Here is an 18,920-nt window from a genome sequence, read left to right as displayed (position 1 = left end):
TCAGCATCATGCTTTAATTCTAGCTCTAGAAAGCTTATAAAACTAGGAAGATTTTTATTAAAAATTATATGTAAGGGTGAGAAATAAAGTCAGGTTTAAAATTATGATGTTTGTGAAAAATCTATGAAACATTAAAGACATTAAAAATAAGTGCTCTTACCAGCATCATTAGCATCATCCAGTTTCGGAATACCCTTGATTTTACTGTGTTTCACCGATGAACATTTTTTGTTCAGCTGAGTTTGTGCCTTAAATTTGACCCAATTCAAAATACTCTCTATGATACCACAGTTAGAGGCCTATAAGTAATAGATCAATACGGTGGATGAGAAAAATAGTTTCACACAGCAGAGTCTTACATGTCAATTTTAAGTTACTGACCTAACACTGTTTCTCAATTGCAACATGTAAAAGGTCAAGGAATTAACACATACCTTACTGTTTAGAATTTTATGCCCACAAAAGCAAAACACTCACACAGCTTCTTTTCCACCCCTTGTTTAATTGGTGAAAGGAGGAAAAGAGTGCTGAGACCTAATAAGAGGTTGTCTCATGTTGTGTGGCTGATGTGCTGAGACATTTTAGGTACTAAGCACGTGCTTCCTGGACTTTGACAGCAAAAAGTAACCTTATGGGATATTTATGACCATTTAAAGTTTCTTTGGAAATGACTGAAAATGGCTGAAAGACAATCAAAAGCATTTAAGAATAAGGCTCTGTATCAACCACTTGAGAAACTGGTAAAATTTTAAGAAACACATCTGCAGCAAAAATAGCATATAGCATATTTGCTAAACTAAAACTGCTTTAGGTTTGGTTTCACGTCAAAAGAAAATAGAGGTGGAGCAAAATACTATAAGCTTTGGCTTTTCATTAACCCCCATAATACAGCACTCATTGGTTAGAGATTCTGCTGCACATTTAACATCTCTGGAGATTGATGTTCACTTTGGGGAATTTTAGAAACACTGTAAATCAAACCTACTGATAGAAAAACATATAAAACAAAATCTGAAGAATTAATACAAGATTGTGTTATTTTTTCCTGTAAGTTCTATAAGAATGTCACCAGTAAAACAGAATTAGAAGAATAAAACACTACACAATAAATTGACTTTTGATGCCAAGAGTATTAGCAGTGGCACCATCTCCCTTACTACTGGGGTTCCATTTATGCTACTGGCACTAAATAAGACTTGGTACAGTGAGTTCTGGCTAATAGAATTCTACTTTTCCTTCCTTGTATAAAACTGTAGTAGAGAAAAAACTGCTACCATGTATTTCTACTAATGAATGAAATACATTCATTTAGAGAAGCAATTCTTAGCCCATCTACAGCCAAAATTTCTAAATTTGTTGCCTGACAATAATAACTTCGAATTCTACAGCCACAATTTTGCATTTCCTTGATGACTAGAAGAATAAGTAAATGTGTCACGTTCCCTCCCGCTCTTTTCACTTCAGTAAAAGAGAGTAAGACTGGTATCAAAGAATAAGGTAGATGATATTCTGAACTTCAGAATACTTTAACACAAAAAATTGGTCATAGTCTATGTTTAGGTTTTAAGAGTCAAATTCATTTCACCAATATAAATACCAGAATCTCCAACAAATGAGCTGATCAGGTGAAGCTCACTTTAAATCCAGTGCAACAGCCAAAACACAGTCATTGCTTCCACTATTAAGGCCAGAGAATAAACAGAAGTTCCTCCATCCTGTTTTCATAGTACGCTAATGGCACTAGAGCACTATAATGCAGTAATTAATCTTCTGCTACATAACATACATACATTCAATCCAGTATGTCAATTCCTGCTTCACAGAAAAAAATAAATGTGCTTTACTTACTGCTTTAAAAAATTTCTCAGATAGCTGGCACTTGGACCCAAAACTTTTAGGCTGCAATGTCATGTTTTCCTTTGTCTGGGAATCAAAGGATGGGTTTTCAATCAAGCAATTAACAAAAACCCATATATGATTCTTCACCTGTTGAAAACATAGAGATCAATTTACTGAATAAAGTTACCATATTTTATTGTTTTTCAATATTTTTGTATATGGTTACTTGCCTGAAACGGTTTCACTGAAACTCCAGCTTTATTCTTCTTTTTCACCACTTCTATGAGTTTGCCCACAACCTGATCCACCACGTAATCAACATGCCTACCACCCTTAATGACGGAAGAGGAAAAGAAAGAAAAAAAAAAGAACAAAACCATTTAATTTCCTAATAGCTTTCAGCCATATTAACAAAGTTCCTGTAGTCATACTTAAATTTGGAAATCCATGCACATTTAGTTGCAGCATAACAAAGGAAAATTTGTTTTAAAGTTTCTCTTTCATGTCATTCAGTCTTCATACAAGTGAGGATGACAGATATTACACAGAACAGAAGAAGCAGGAGACCTCTCATTCACTGTACAGTGGTAGATTTCAAATGTAGCTGCTTACAGCTTGTAACAGGATACAAAACCTTAAGAATATGGCAGATCTGAAAATTATTCTGTAGCACTTGGATGGTACCTGCAACACCACCTGGCTGTCAAGAGGTATCTTTTTAACAGGCACATAAATAACCTTGGACTAAAAACACCACACATTCGTTCATCAAATTAAACTTTCCCCATTTGGTTCATAAAAACATGTTCAAGAGCTCACCCTCAGATATATAGCATCCATGCCTATTCCTTCCCAAAAGTCATCTCACCCATTCTTAGCTCTATTTACAGAACTCTGAATAAATACTATTAGCATTCTCTGCTAGCCTGGGGCTCATGTGAGGGCAAATGGAGAGCAAACTGCAAATAGACAACCACAAGATCCAGAAAACTCTGTAAGAACAGAGGAAGATAAGCTTTAGGAGATGATCAGTTTTCCTAAAACTAAAAAAGGAAAGCATATATAGGATTTTCTTTCTTCATTGCACCTGAACAGCTGAAAGTGAAACATTCACAGTGCTTGTCACAATTCTTCCCTTTATCCTAGAAAAAAGGGGGACTGAGTACTGGTTATCCTTGCTTAAGGCCTTTCCAATAGATATTTCAAGTGAAGTCATGATATTTCAAAGGAAGTTGTGTCACCTTGGACTTGTAAATATTTGAATGTATTTATCACCATTGGTTTAGACAATTTCATGAGCCATTGTTTCATAGAATTAAAGTCTACAGGATACATACCTTCAAATACTAGTAGTTATTCCTAATTTGGAATGTTTTATCTGTGATATAAGTTTGTACTGGTTTAGTTTTTACTAGTGGTTCTGATTCAGATTACTTCTGCATTGTAGAATATACCCCATAACTGTTAGATTTCTTTTACACATGTAAATTGTCGTTGTTAGATTGTAACAGACCTATAATAAACCATTTTTTTCCCAGAAAGCTTATGTGAAATGCTTTTATTTACCAAGCAATTCAATCTCAAAATTACTTGTCTTCTGGCTGTATGTTTTGGGGTTTTTTTTGTAGCTAGTTTAAAGTCCAAAAGACTTAACAGTAGCTAGAAAACTTAGCTAGAAAAGGTGATGTGATAGAAGCTTTGGGGCACCTTCTGAAGGTGTTCAAATGCTTAGCGCTTCCCTATTTAGACTGAAGTTCATCAATAGTAAACCCACTAGTTAAACATTTAACATAATGTGTATTTTCATCACCCTGCCATATTGCAAAGCATGAATTATATATGGCTTCCAAAAGATAACTTCTCTGATGTATTATTTCCAAAGTTTAGGTAAATAAATAAGTATTTTTTCCTCAGGGTCTGCTGTGCTAGGGATCATTGCTGAATGCATTGCCTCCACCAAAAGTTTTCTTGCAATAATGAATCATAGAATCATAGAATGGTGTAGGTTGGATGGGACCTTAAAGATCACCTAGTTCCAAATCCCCTGCCGTGGGCAGGGACACCTCCCACTAGATCACATTATACAAAGCCCCATCCAGCCTGGCCTTCAACATTTCCAGGGATGGGGCATCCACAGCTTCCCTGGGCAACCCGGGCCAGCGTCTCACCACCCTCACAGTAAGAAATGTTTTCCTAATATCTAATCTAAATCTACCTTCTTTCAGTTTAAAACCGTTACTCCTCATCCTACCACTACACTCCCTGACAAAGAGTCCCTCCCCATCTTTCCTGTAGGCCCTCTTTAGGTACTGGAAGGCTGCTATAACGTCTCCCCGGAGACTCCTCTTCTCCAGGCTGAACAACCCCAACTCTCCCAGCCTGCCCTCATAGCATAGGTGCTCCATCTCTGAGCACCTCTGATGATCTTCATGGCCCTCCTCTGGTCTCGCCCCAACAGGTCCATGTCCTTCTTACGTTGTGGGCTCCAGAGGGGGCTCCCAAGTCCTTCTCCTCAGGGTTACTCTCAATCCATTCTCTGCCCAGTCTGTATTCGTCTTTGGGATTGCCCTGACCTATGTGCAGGACCTTGGACTTGGCCTTGTTGAATTTCATGATGTTCACAAGGGCCCACCTTTCAAGCCTGTCCAGGTCCCTCTGGATGGCATCCCTTCCCTCCAGTGTGTCAACTGCTCCACACAGCTTGGTGTTGTCAGCAAACCTGCTGAGGGTGCACTCAATCCCACTGTCCCTGTCACCGACAAAGATTTTAAACAGCAACGGTCCCAATACTCATCCCTCAGGAATGCCACTAGTCACTGGTCTTCACTTGATCATCAAGCTGTTGACCGCAACTCTTTGAGTGCAACATTCCAGCCAATACCCTATCCACCATACGTCCATATGTCAAATCCATGTCTCTCCAATCTAGAGACAAGGATGTCATGCGGGACAGTGTCAAATGCTTTGCACAAGTCCAATTAGGTGATGTCATTTGCTCTTCCCTTATCCACCAACACTGTAACCCCATTGTAGAAGGCCACCACATTTGTCAGGCATGATTTGCCCTTGCTGAAGCCAAGTTGGCTGCCATGGATCACCTGCTTATTTTCCATGTGCCTTAGCATAGTTTCCAGGAGGATCTGCTCCATGATGTTCTGAAGCACAGAGGTAAGACTGACTGGCCTGTAGTTCCCTGGGTCTTCCTTTTTTCCCTTTTTAAAAATGGGGGTTATGTTTCCCCTTTTCCAGTCAGCGGGAACTTCACCAGAGTGCCATGATTTCTCAATTATAACGGATAGTGACTTAGCAACTTCATCCACAAGCTCCCTCAGGACCCACGGATGCACCTCATCAGGTCCCATGCATTTGTGCACCTTCAGGTTCCTCAGAGGGTCTCAAACCTGATCTCCTACAGTGCGTAGTACTTCATTCTGCCAGTCCCTGCCTTTGCCTTCTGTGACTTGGGCGGTGTGGCTAGAGCACTTGCCAGTGAAGACTGAGGCAAAAAAGTTCTTGAGTACCTCAGCCTTCTCCATATCCCAGGTAACCAGGTTTCCTGTTTCCTTCCAAAGAGGGACCACATTTTCCCTAGTCTTCCTTTGAAAACTGACATCCATACCTGTAGAAGATTTTCTTGCTGCCCTTGACATCCCTGGCCAGACTTAACTCTATCTGGGCTTTTCTCCGTATTTTACACAGAAGTTCACCTTCACTTACTATCAATTAACACCTTACAAAAATACAGGCTAAATAATGGTTCCTGTTCAGACCAACTTGCATTAGGACAGACAAAACAAAGAAAACACATCTACGGAGACGTTAATCATGAGGTAACAAACAAAAAACCCCTCCTTATTTAAAGCTGTTTTAAAAACAGAACTGGAGGAGAAAAAAATGCTTTTGATGGGCGTGCGGAAGTATAAGATAGATAAGAAATGGAAAACAACAAAACCAAGAAAAAACAGCAGCCAAAAAGACGGAATAAAAGAAAGAACAAAGAACTAGCAATCAAAAGACAAAAGTTACGATTCTACATTTTAAGGCAGACTATGCATCTGAAAAGACTGAAAAAGACGTAAGGTGGCTGAATTGATGGGAGACAGTAGCTGTGTTCTCAACTTTAAGTAGAAAGTAGAGATGGAAAAAAAAAAGAGACGAGGTAAAAAAATGGCTTAAAATGGTAAATATTATTCTTCATAACCAAACCGTACTTGCACTTCAAAGAAACCATCTATGGTTTCTCTCAGTCTCTAGAGTCGCCTACTAAACAACACAAACCACTAGTGTCTTTTAGAAGCACCATACATACAAGTATTTTTTCATGGCATTTCCTCTTAAAAAAAACTACAAAGAAACAAAAAAAAGCCCCAAACCAAAACCCACCAAAATTAAAACACATCAGTTTTTATTCACATATGGATGACAGAGTTTCAGCATAGGGAGAGTTCAAGTGAAAGTTGATACATCGTCATCCTGCCACTTTAAAGAAAATTAAATCCATTTCCAAACTGTAAAGAAAAGCTACTACAGGAAAATATCAAATTACATGTTTCAAAAACATTCCACATTTGAATGGCAATTTTAAAATGCATTACTTTTATACACGACATTAACAAAATCTTATGTTTATGGGAATACCTCAATTTATTTTTGTATTTACAACTTTAGCAATTTTTTTAACAATTTCAGCCCTTCAAATATTTTTTCTAAAACTAACATCTGACGTATCAAAAATTATCTACTTACCAGTAATTCTTGTTCTTAGAAGATATTAGTTATAACAGTTCCCCATTCCTGTGTCCATTCTTAGTGTGTAGCATTGAGTGAGGGATGTTCAGAGCTCAAAGAACCTTTCAACCATCTCACCAGTAGGTGGCACATTTACCCACTATAGAAGCATAACAGCCTATAACTGCCCCAACTGTCAGTACATTTTAATACAAGACAGAAAAAGAAAAATACCCTCTAAAACTAGAGGCCTGTCAATGATTATTATGACTACTGTATTATGAGAAAGAGCACTAAAACTGCATAACCTTCTTTTCTCAGAAGGTAACCATTATGATTGAATCCCAGTCTTGCAAACTTCATTCAGGATGCAGATATCTAATGAAACGGTAACAACTGAAATCTTAAAAACAAAGCTCAGACTGTCTCCTATATACATTCTATTCATATTGTTATCAATAGCCAACAGCCTCAATTAATTCTGAGGTAAGCCATATTTAAATTCTATGGACAGATAAATGGTTCATATGGCAAACAAATTCAGAAGCCAATTATAAATTTGAAGTTTTCATTGAATTAGCTATAAAAATAAAATCCTATTTTCTTTTGCATTTGTTTTCTATTATATTTATTTCATCAGAATAAATCAGAAAATGTCGAGCTCTGGAATGGTCTTGAATTTCTTGTTGAACTCCAGCAAATTTTAACAGGTTGGGATGTTCCCTCCACCCAAATCTACTATCTGACACTGCATCTGTATTAGCTGAGCATTTCTGCTAAACTATTAGTATTACAGTTAGCAGTCCCACTGTATTAAAAATATCATTAGATTGCTATGTTAGTAACTGAAGTTTCTACTACAATTTCTACTACAGCTACTATTTGAAATTCAGAACTTGAGACGACCATGTTTAATCAGTTTATATACAAGTCTCACTAAAGGTTATCTGCACAACTGTAATAGCTACAAACATCCTTTCAAATGCTGCCTCAGAGCCTGAAGTCGAATTCTGTGGTAGCCTACTGTGGCAAAATTGTGACTAAATGGGGACCTGGCCAAGGTAACAAATTTATAAGAATAAAACAAGGGAGTCATGCCTCAACATACTGCCTGACCTTCTACACACCCCTCAAAAAAACCCCATCAACCTAAAAAAAACTTGTTTGGAATTTAAAGCAAGTTTAAAAAAGGTGAAAGGGAAGTTACGACTGGGTGAAATTTATCCAGAAACAGAAATGAAAAGCTTTCAGCAAACAGCGATAAATAACCAAAAAACAGCTGAAATGAGCTCCTCACCTGTTAGCAGATAAGGGGACAGGCAGTTGACGCAGTTAGTTACTAGCCATTATGTCTCATCAGTGGGTAGTTGCACATCAATTGCTGGTGAGGTGGTTCACCGGCCCCGAACATTCCACATCCAGTCACACACATAAGGCATGGATTGGGAGAGTGGGAAAAACTAGAAATTACAACACTTACCTTTGAAGAATACACAGTACTTTTTCTATGAATTTTCTTAAAGAATATATGATAACAACGTACGTGTAACTGCATGATGGGTGAAAATTGATCCAAAAGAGTCAAATTCAAAATCTTTTGATTAAGTGTATGCAATATATTTAACTTCAGAGTCAGTAAGTATTAATTTTTTCAAATACATTTTCTTAACCTGATATCAAACATTATTAAGTTTCTCTACATTGCCAGATTCTTCATAAAGGTATTGTATACATCTTTAAGGTCATGCCATTTTTCTTCTTTATGTTGCATAAAGAGGCCTGAATGAAAACTAAGTTTTAATCTTTCAACTACCAGATATATTTGTTATCCCTAGTTTTACCAGGTATCACATACGTATTTAATTAAAATGCACACTTGGAAACCAAATATTCTACAATGAAATAAACTATCCCTCTTCCCACTGAACAGTGGGTTCAGCTACACTGAAAATGACACTGGAAGAAGTTATGTAGTAAAAATTATATACCACCAAAACACAGGCTACACATAATCTACCACTGAGATTAATGCTAATATTTCTGGGCACCTGCCTAGAGTAGGAGCCCCACTTAGCGTATGAACCACTTGTGCTACCACTAGAATTTTCTGCTGTTTGACTCTTTCAGAAAAGATCTGTGCAAGGAGGGTTTTTAAGTGTCTGATTACAAATTCTTATATTTCTCATCTTCTGGGGAAGCTCAGGGTTAAGATTCCCTAAAAACAGCCTCACCAATGACAAGAATTGCTTCACTGTTACTGTATCACTCATCTGGTGCAATTTATGAAGTGCAGAAAGGACAAAAGACTTACTTTCACCATGGTGGATCCCAGATCCCTGAACCTGGGTCATGCCAAGCTGGCATAAATGACAGTTACGCTAATTGGTTTCAGGTGATTGCCTTAGTGCCTAACCACCCCAGCAATTTGAGAAGCACAAAGACTGTAGTAGTATAGTGCTGCTTCATCATAACTGAAGTTTTGCTATGATACCATTTCACTACTACTACAGTTGCTAGTAAGTAAGAGAACACCTAAATCCTCTTACATAGAAACATAAGTAAAAGAAAATTTCAGGCCAGTTTTATACATCATAAAGCAATAAAAAGAAAGCCATTTTTCAAGAACACCAAAAGCCAATTTTGCCCTCCAAAACATGCTACTACTGGCTTTAAAGGGGCTTGTACATTTTTTTAACCTTAATTTCAGAATTATTTCATTACAATGTGTTAAAAAAGAAGGAATACAATTGTTCCATTCATTTTATATTTAATCAATACCATGTATGCTCACATAAGACATCAGTATCACTGATAATGACTACTAGTGTTTTAAAAACTAGTACATATTCAGAAATATTGCTATGAATGTATTTCGATTGCATTCAATTGCTCTGCCAGATCCTCTCATGCAAAGGATTACCTCACCTACTTACTTTTAGTAACCCAGATGTATTTCTTTTATCAAATATCTGACTGGGCATAACCTTAGCACTCATTTTTATCACTTACATTTTTTATCATTTAATATAACTACTCACCTTTGTGGTAGCTATACTATTTACAAAGCTGATTTGCTGAAACCCTTTTTCACTTAAAGTGAGGCACACATCCCATCGTTCATTCACAACTTCATGAATAACTTTGAGTGCAACTCCAGTTTCATCCAGCTTGTCTTTTACGTAAAGGTCTACGTAACTGCGAAATCCATTTACCTATGAGTAATGCAGATAACAATTACTATTCTTTGCATAAAATACTCAGTATACTTAAAATATTTTAAATGAGGCTCTTACAGGTAATTTCTTCCCATTCAGCATGACTTTGACTCCTTTGCATGACCCAGCCAAATCATATGCTCTTCTTGTCATGAGGGCCACAATATCCTTATCAAGTTTTTCCATTTTAAATTTAGATAGATCTGGCTGGAATGTAATGCATGTGTAGTCATCACCATCGAAATGCTTAATCTTGGGTTCAGAGGTCTTCATCATATTGTTCATCCAAGTCTTTGGAAACAAAACATTGTAGATGTTAGTTTACAATCCATGTTATCCTCCTCCTTTGTTCCATTTTCCAGCTATGCTAGGATTCCAAAGGCTACCCAAGGAAAAGCTCACAGACTTCTTTAGGAGTTTCCTCCGGTGAAACACTATGCATAAAATTAATTGCTTTACCAAGATTTGCACAAGCATCAGTGACAGCAGATTTGTGGTTTCTGTAAATATGCAGGTATCATTACACTGATGGATATGATTCTAACGCAACTACAGCCCACCACAGAACTGCCTAAATTAGGTACAAGTGAGCTAGCTAAACAGTCCTTATTGCCATCAGTTTAATGCTTTCAATCTACTACACATTTCTATAGAGAGGCTTATTATTCCGTGTGCAGAGACTCAGTACTCTCTGAGATAGCATCTTTGTGGCTGTGCAGTGTAACAAAGCATGCTTCTTGACAAACCAACTTGCTCAGACTTGACTCAGGAGTCTTGGTATTGCGCCCTGTTTAAGAACACGGGCACATATATAAGACCAAGTACACGAATATATTTTAGTTTTAACAGAAAAAAATTGTTTATCATTTTTAGTCACTTAATACTCCCAAGAAAAATGTTACTTCCCAAAAAAATCCAAATTCTAATACGCAGAAGTACCAATTTTACTGACTGAACTACCTAGCCTGCAAACTCTACTCATGCATTTGAATGTCAAAAGATTAATTTCATGAAATATAGAAAATGTGTTAAATTTTAAATTTATAATTACAACAAAGACAAGGGAAAAAAGTTGAGATAATTTCTATACCTGCTTAAAGCTGTGTTTGTATTCCTTGCAAGCGGTTTCAACTGTAAACTTTGTACTAAATATGTTACAAAGTTTTGCACCATAGCCATTGCGTCCACCTGAAAGAACAACACATATTAAGTTTTTTACAGGAGAACCATATTTATGATATACAGAGAGTATTACAATGAAGTAAAATGTTCCTATAGGAGACAAAAGTTTGGCCACATGTCAACAGCTATCAAAGGATGCCAGAGATGGGGTTTCACACTACCTTCAATTTAGTGCAACTGCTTCTACCTCTAAAAGGAACAGTTTGCTCCTCCCCCCAAGGCCAGGATGCTCCCATTGTCTCCCTTATTTTGATGTACCAGTTGCTTACTGAAAGGCAAGTGACCTCAACACCCTGATCTAGCTGAAAACTAGGTCAGGATCAGATCTAAATCACTCTGCAACCACACATCATAATATGGGCAAAACATATGGGGTAGGATAGAACAAAACTAACTTTCATTCATGATCTAAATTAGGTTTACTTCACGTTTGGGATAGTAAATCATATCCTAATTTATTAAATTTATTTTTCCCCTTCATTTCGAGAGCATAAATGTTTAAATGCTTGCATAACAATACATTCATTAAAATACGAAAATATTGTTTGTTACTGAATAATGAGTACTGACATTAAAGATGTAAAAGTAAAGTTCTCTGTAAACACTGATGTTAAATAAGAAAAAGTAAGATTTTTCTCGTTAAGTCATTTTACTCTAACAGACTGCTATAGTAATGGTGACTAAGTCATCATCGATTATGAAACAGAATAGAAAAAGTTAGAAGAGAAAGCATATTGAAAAGCAAACAATGGCTTAATTAAATAAAACAAAGCATGTTAAATAGTCTTGCCTGTAACTTTTTTCTCATCATCATCGTAGTTGCTGGATGTTAGCAGCTGCCCAAAGATTAAAGCAGGTACGTATACTTTTTCTACTTTGTGCTCCACAACTGGTATACCCTTTCCATTATTCCATATGCTGATAATGTTTGATTCCCTATAAAATAGTGAAGACATTAAGCCAATTAATCTTGAAGACAGACTCCTGCACACGTTTTGCCTGTTTAAATAACTACATAAAATACAATAAAAGACCATATTCTTAAAATTTTTATTCGCAGCTCTATCAATTTTAATTAAAAAACCCACTTCTTTGTGCTTAGTAGGTGACTTAGAAGGAGCATAATTGCCCATACATGACGGTATATCATATGACAACATTAACCCCCAAAAATTTGCTTGAAGAGCTTTCACTATGAACATGATCTGCAGCAGAATCCTGAAGTTTAGTGACAGAATTACACTTAAGTTAGAGATTTAGCTTTTTAGGTTTCATTGAAGTCCAGACAGACACAGCCAAGTTATCATCTGTTTAAAACTGTTATTTCCCAGTTGTTGTAAACATTGCAACTTACTTTATGTATCAATGCAAAAATCCATCAACATCTGTCACCGTTAATATTTGCAGCTCTCATACAGAATTTTCATTTCAGAGTATTATAGAGTTCAAAATCATGAAAGGTCAGGCAGATTTATACTACCATTTCCATCCCACTCCATGATAAAAACAATTTGGTCTACAGATAACGGATAATGCACTCAAAACTTGCAGAAAAATGACTTCTCAGCATATTTATCCTAAAGATTAGGTGCAAAAATTAGGTCTCTAAAACATTTATTATTCACTGAATAGGTACTACCAAAGGAACCCAAGCAACATCTGTTTAACTACTGTACTTCTCATTAGGAAATATCTCTAAGTATTCAATTTTGAAAAACAGTAGTAATGATATATTTGCAATCTGCAGTTTCAGTGTGATATAGTTGACTAATTCAAACATAACCTCATCCTAATGCTAAGGGAGTTAACATAGAAGTTCAAGAGGTGCAAAATTATGTTACAAAACCTCAAGGTTGGTATTTATGATTTATGAGTAACCTAGCTGGCTATAGTTAGGTACTGCCAAGCTTTCATCTAATCATTAATTTTATATCTTCTGCTTTTAAGTTTCATTCAAGCAACATTAATGAGTAGTGTAGGAAAGCAAATTATTATAAATTCAGAACGGTAATACTTTTTTGTCACATTTTCATCTTAAAATATTAAGCTAATGTAAATAATTCCAAAAGTATTACTTTGTTTTTAAAAAATCCAGTTTCATTAGTAAAATTACTTGTACAAATCTGAACTACAGTAGCACTGGCAGGGAAAGTAAATGAAAACATGCTTTTACTTACGGATCAATGGATATTTTAATACAAGTCATGTTCTTGTCCCTCTGCTTATTGTCAGCAGCGTTTACTATGAAATAAAGTAGTACAAATTAACACTTTCTAGAAGTAATAATTAATTACTTGATCTGTAAAAGTGATTTTATATATATATTCCACCACAAGTTACAACGGTCCAGGTATTTCTTAATCTGCTATCTTTTTGCATATTCTGTATCTTATTACTGAGGTCTATAAATATGACCAAGTAACGGCAAGCAAGTATTTTTCAACCTTCTTATAATTACTGACTGTATTTCTAGCAGTTAGATTATCTTAGAAATAAATATAGAATTGTATTTTGTGAGCCTGTTCTCATAGCTGTTCTTAACATACTGAGCACTTCATACTTATGTTGCTGCACTTCTTTGGATATTTATTATAAACATATCACACTGTGCATGTTAAAAAAAATTAGGAAATTATATGCATCACCAGATCAGTTGACACATCCTTTTACCACTGAAACCCAATCCTGAAAAAAGTCACATCCACTAAGGTGTGTTGTGATTGCAGCAAAAGTTACCTCTAAAGAGCCTGTGAGACTTATAACAATTTTAAGTTAGTTCCTAAACAGTTTACACATTTTTGGAGCAAAAGAAGCATAACTGGAAGTTGACATTTGATCAGAATTTAATTAAACTGCACTCCACTCTGCACAAACAACAGAAATCAGAAATGTGACTATGGCCATTAACCGCAAAAACACATTACAATCCTTTTCAGTATTTGTCTCATCATCAAAATAATCAAAATAAACCCCCAAAACACTAAAGGACATGAAGATAAATCCATTAAAATATCTTAATAGATCATAAGGATCTCAATATAAGATCAGATATTTTGAGGTGCTTTTGCTAAAATTATTAAGTGCAGTTTCATTAAAAAGTATGCAGAGCTACAATGTCCAATTTTCGTAATGTTATTACACTGACCCCTAGCTCTCAAACCACACTCTGTGGAGCACTTATCAGTGCTACATAAAGAAGCAATAAGCCATACAGTACTATGATAATGATCTTCCTTTTTAATGGGACAAGATCAAAGTGACTCCTTCCCATGAAAAGCCCATAAAGGCAGCACTCAAAAATGAGGTGACAAAAGATTTTCATTGCTATATTTCTCAGTAATGAGTAAAAAACAAAAATAAAAAATCCTTCTTTTCCACCTGGCCAAGATAAAGTCTTTATTGCCTCCAAGACAGCAAAGCTGTAAAGGATGATTACAGAGGTGTGGGTAAGCGCTGAACCCAATGAAGGTCATGATAAAATTTTCATCGACCTCAATAGAGCATTATTTAGTTTACAATGTAATCCCACCAATCTTTACAACATAACTTCATAAAAACTGATTAGCCCAAGAATTCAGGCCAATTAGCACAAAATATCTGTTCAGCAGACAGCATGCTTCAGATGTTGCACACCTCTACTGTTGGTTAGTCTTCAATGTGTGCCTGTCACCAAGAGAATATCATAAACTAGTAAAGTCATAGTGACTCAGGGACTTACTACAGAATTTTCTAAAAATTATTTGTTTGTGCCTCAGTCACTGTGCTTTTAAATAGCAGTATGATACTTATTTATTTTAAAACTGTCTGAAGTCTAGAAACAATCCATGTAAGAATCACCATCACCACCACTATCATTCTGTATAGAAGTAGTTTTAATGATTCACGAGATGATGATTTAAGTTAACACTTAGAAAACTTTCACTTGTCTTCTTTCAGAAGAATAATGTTCTTTCAAATGTTACTTAAAACTGTGGCCCTGATCAATTTTGCAGATTAAAAATCTTGCAACAATATTAATCATAAAGAATGATCTAGTTTGGACATTCAGTAACAAATATTTACACTGTCTTACAAGATCAACTGAAAACACTCTTCCCTCTTTAAACTGTTCTGTAGTGCTGGAATTTTCATGCGCTGCAGCTTAGTGGCACTCTAAGTCTGTGATGTAAACCTAGATACAAATTAATGTGCTTTGAGAGCTCTCAGAAAAACACATACTCCACAATGCTAAAGCAATATTATTGTTAAAAACACTTACCAAGGATTTCATCAAAGATCTTGTACAAGCCTGGAACAAAGGTAACTTCTCTGCAATTCATTCCTACATCTTCATCATAAACCCACATTAGCTACATGTAAACAAAATAAAATAAAAATATTTACTTGTCTTGGTAAACCAGTCTATGATTCTATAAGATCTATTTACTTCAGAAACTTTACTCTTCCAATCTGATTGCTGCTGCCATAGGAGAAAAAAGTAGAAGCAGAAGTCTGTCAAAAATTACAACTGTACCCACAAAGACTTCCATAACGAAAATCCATTATTTTCTGCTTGGTGGGGAACTCCAACAATATAGACAGTGAAGTTCGAAGCAATTTGCAACTTCATAAAAACAGCTGAAAAATGTGCCAGCAGGAGGCTTAAATTCTCTGTTCTCTAACTAAACAAACAGAGCAAGGCACTTTTGGACCTAGAGCAAATGCTACCTACAAATATGTGTATATATTTGTGTGCATATAGGCATGTTTGTAAACACACACACATACACACATAATGATGTATTTACACACACTGGTGTGTGTTTATGTTTTGACTGAACATTTTCTGAGCATGTCTTTTCAGGTGAACCAAGCACTGCTTTAAAAAGTCTTCTCTTGACCCCTTCCTACACATGCATACATCAACACAACCACAGTTTTAGCACAATAATTCAGACTACTCAGAAAAAGTAGAGATTTGCATATTTATTAAGCAGAATAGTCATTTCCCTATTAAACCAACAAAAACTATTAAGACTGTAAACTTAGTGATGCGTACCTGAGTTAACGGTTCAACTGACCCAATATAGGTATCTGGACGGAGGAGGATGTGCTCAAGCTGAGTCTTCTTCTGATAAACTCGCTCAACAGACATCTTCTTTGAAGTGTCATTTTTATTAATGCTTTCTGAGTCTTCCTTTTTTGAAGCATTGATCTGATTATCAAATAATGTCTAAAAAAAGAACCACACCAACAATCAACCTCATTCATTCAATCTGTCACTCTCAAGATATAAACAAAACCTGACAGAGATTTAAATTACAATCAAAACTTGTCATGTAATTTAAATGTTAAGTTTTCAGATGTACTAAGATCAAGCTATCCTCTCAACAGAGAAAATTCAACAGATCACGTGACAGTTTCTTAACAAATTGTCACATATTCAAACTTCAGTGATTTACCAAACAGTATATTAAACAGAAATCACTAAAGAGGGATGCACAATAATATATTACAAAAGACATACACTTCCTCAAGTATTTATAATACCTATTTTGTGCTTAAGCATTTGAATTCTGAATTCTGAACACTGAATACTGTTCTGAATAACAAGAGTAAAACTACTCTTTCACATTTTAGTTTGGACAATTCATTCAATGGGACTTAAGAAACACTGTAATGACTCTCCTATGGCTTCTGAATTGCCATAATTTACATTCTCTATTTAATAGAAGCAATTAAACCTCATACAATCCCAGTTTAAAATGCTTTATGATTATATAAGCCAAGGACTGTAAAAAAAGAGAATCACGTAGGCTAATGTTGGAATTTAAACAGAATTTAAGCCTAATGTAGCTGCAGATGATGAAGAGTGTCTCAACTGGAAGATCAAGCAGTGTAACAGAAAGCAAATCCACTTTTCGAGGGAGGATACAGGGATTTGGTGCACCTTTCAACAAATTTTCCTGATAAATACCTCCTTCCCATTGAACTAAAACCACACAAAAGGAAAAGTTAAAATCTCTCATAGCAACCAAATGTAGAAAAGGCCCATTCTGAGACATTAAGAGCATATCTACCAAGAGACTAGGTATAACATTTTACAGTATACATTCTTACTTACAAATAGGAATTAACTTAAAAGAACCAATTAACATGACTTGAACTTACATATTTATTGGCCTGGATAGCAAATAAAACAGAAAAAAAATTGTCACCACTTGCCTGATACCTGAAATAGCCTCCCTTTCTTACAGGGGGTTTACCAACTTTGAAGCAGGTGCTACTTGGCCAGTAAAAACCATCAACAGACAAACAATGATGACAAAATCCATTTGCTCCCATTTAGCTGTTCCCAGTAAATCTCTGTATAAAGTAAATATAGGCTAAATTCCAATCCTGGATTAACCAATCGCCATATAAATTTCTCAGCCAGAAAGTATCATCAGTTCTCTCTCAACTTAGCCTTTGTTGCAGCCTCAGATAGCACTGAAAGGAAAGGGTAAGAAAGCATATAAGCACACAGCAACAAGCAGCAAAGGATACGGACCTCACTCAAACAACTTCAGCAGATTCAAAAAGGCCCAACACCAACCTATATCATAAAATTAACAAGGACAATTCTCCCCATATTATTCCAATTTGTCTTCTCCAGCTTACACTCTCTTTAAGGTTTGATGCTTCCCCCCGCCTTAACAGGCACAGGAATAAAGCATTTCATTCTATGCAGAACAAGGGAAATTACCTTTCTCTTCCAGATTTAGAGACCACATTTTTTTAGTTTATTTACAAAAATGCTATGAAACACGTACTTTGAGAACCTTTAAGACAAGCAGACTGTGTGCACCAGTGATGACAACAGCCAATTATTTGGCCCTGAGTAAACCTAAAGAGGGCAAATGAGAATCAAATATTCTCTATTACCCAGTCCTGTAACTGACAACATCCAAAATAAGAGGGGGAAAGAACCCTGGGGACCCCACAATCCTGCACCAAGATTACACGCAGCAGAGCTGGAACCACAACACTAACTCTCATGACTTTTCTTCTGGAGAACATCACATCTCCCGCCAAACAGGGAAGTTGCAAGATCACACGCACATGTGATTAAAGTGTTTTGGTGTCCAAGTTAATTTAGTCTCCACACTGTCATCTGGTCTTAAACCGTGACAACCCCACCACCCCCCCCTAAAAAGATTAGCCGTGGATCAGCTAAGTAAGCAGAAAAGAAACTTTGCAAATGTATATACTAAACTGATATATGGAAGAGAAGGAATGAAATTGTTACTAAAGAAGCATTGACAATAATTGTAACATAAATTTTATTTCATTGAAGTAGTTCTGTGAATGATATCCAGGCTCCCAGTGAACTTCACTGCATGTATACATTAATATTTTTAAGAAAAAAGTTCTCACCTTACTGGCTTTATTTTATGATCATCTTTGATATCATACCTCATAGGAGTCACCCTTTGCTCACTTACTGGGTTCCATAGCTCTGTTAGCACTGTTCTACTATGTTCACTTGTTCTAAAGGGGAGAGATTTCTCAGATGAAGTGAGTACTGAAAGAAGGGAAGAGAGGAAATGCAACTCATAGAAAGCAAAAGAATTAAAGATGTAAAGACCACCAGAATCTTGGTCAATCTTAGGTTCTCTTCTATTTGTTCCTTAGGTTTCAAGAGGTTTTTACAGTCGGTGAAGTATATGATGGGCAGTTATCACATGCCAATTTTTCAGTTGTCATGTACATCACTATTGTATTCTTATGACTGTTCTGAGACAGCTCTCTAAACTGCTTCTACTTCTACAGCCTCTGAGGACTAGAGTCTAACCATGCATCTAACAACTCACTAACACGGAATAAGAATCAAATCTTAGCCTAATAAATCCAGGCTACAATTTTCCTAGCTCCACTAGCCCTACTTGTCCCCCAACATGTTTGCAGAAGTCAGTATATTAGAAAAAGTCCATTTTA

At 36.1% G+C, this 18,920-nt stretch overlaps 1 protein-coding gene across 6 annotated transcripts in view; it reads right to left on the bottom strand.

The window, feature by feature from the left end:
- The window catches only part of TOP2B (DNA topoisomerase II beta), a 67,167-nt gene that overhangs the window by 32,319 nt on the left and 15,928 nt on the right, over nt 1-18,920 (bottom strand). For all 6 annotated transcript variants that reach the window (XM_054190678.1, XM_054190683.1, XM_054190679.1 and 3 more), the window contains 10 exons: nt 16,003-16,176; nt 15,223-15,313; nt 13,142-13,205; nt 11,755-11,900; nt 10,873-10,970; nt 9,861-10,073; nt 9,606-9,779; nt 2,070-2,171; nt 1,849-1,986; nt 161-299 (listed from right to left, as the gene is read on the bottom strand). In XM_054190678.1, the coding sequence (XP_054046653.1) occupies nt 161-299; nt 1,849-1,986; nt 2,070-2,171; nt 9,606-9,779; nt 9,861-10,073; nt 10,873-10,970; nt 11,755-11,900; nt 13,142-13,205; nt 15,223-15,313; nt 16,003-16,176 (1,339 nt within the window). The remainder of the gene's footprint in view (nt 1-160; nt 300-1,848; nt 1,987-2,069; nt 2,172-9,605; nt 9,780-9,860; nt 10,074-10,872; nt 10,971-11,754; nt 11,901-13,141; nt 13,206-15,222; nt 15,314-16,002; nt 16,177-18,920) is intronic.

Source organism: Rissa tridactyla, chromosome 2, assembly GCF_028500815.1.
Source record: "Rissa tridactyla isolate bRisTri1 chromosome 2, bRisTri1.patW.cur.20221130, whole genome shotgun sequence".
Classification (NCBI taxonomy): domain Eukaryota; kingdom Metazoa; phylum Chordata; class Aves; order Charadriiformes; family Laridae; genus Rissa; species Rissa tridactyla.
The sequence above is the reverse complement of the archived record's forward strand: the minus strand, read 5'-3'. Positions and strand labels throughout refer to the sequence as shown.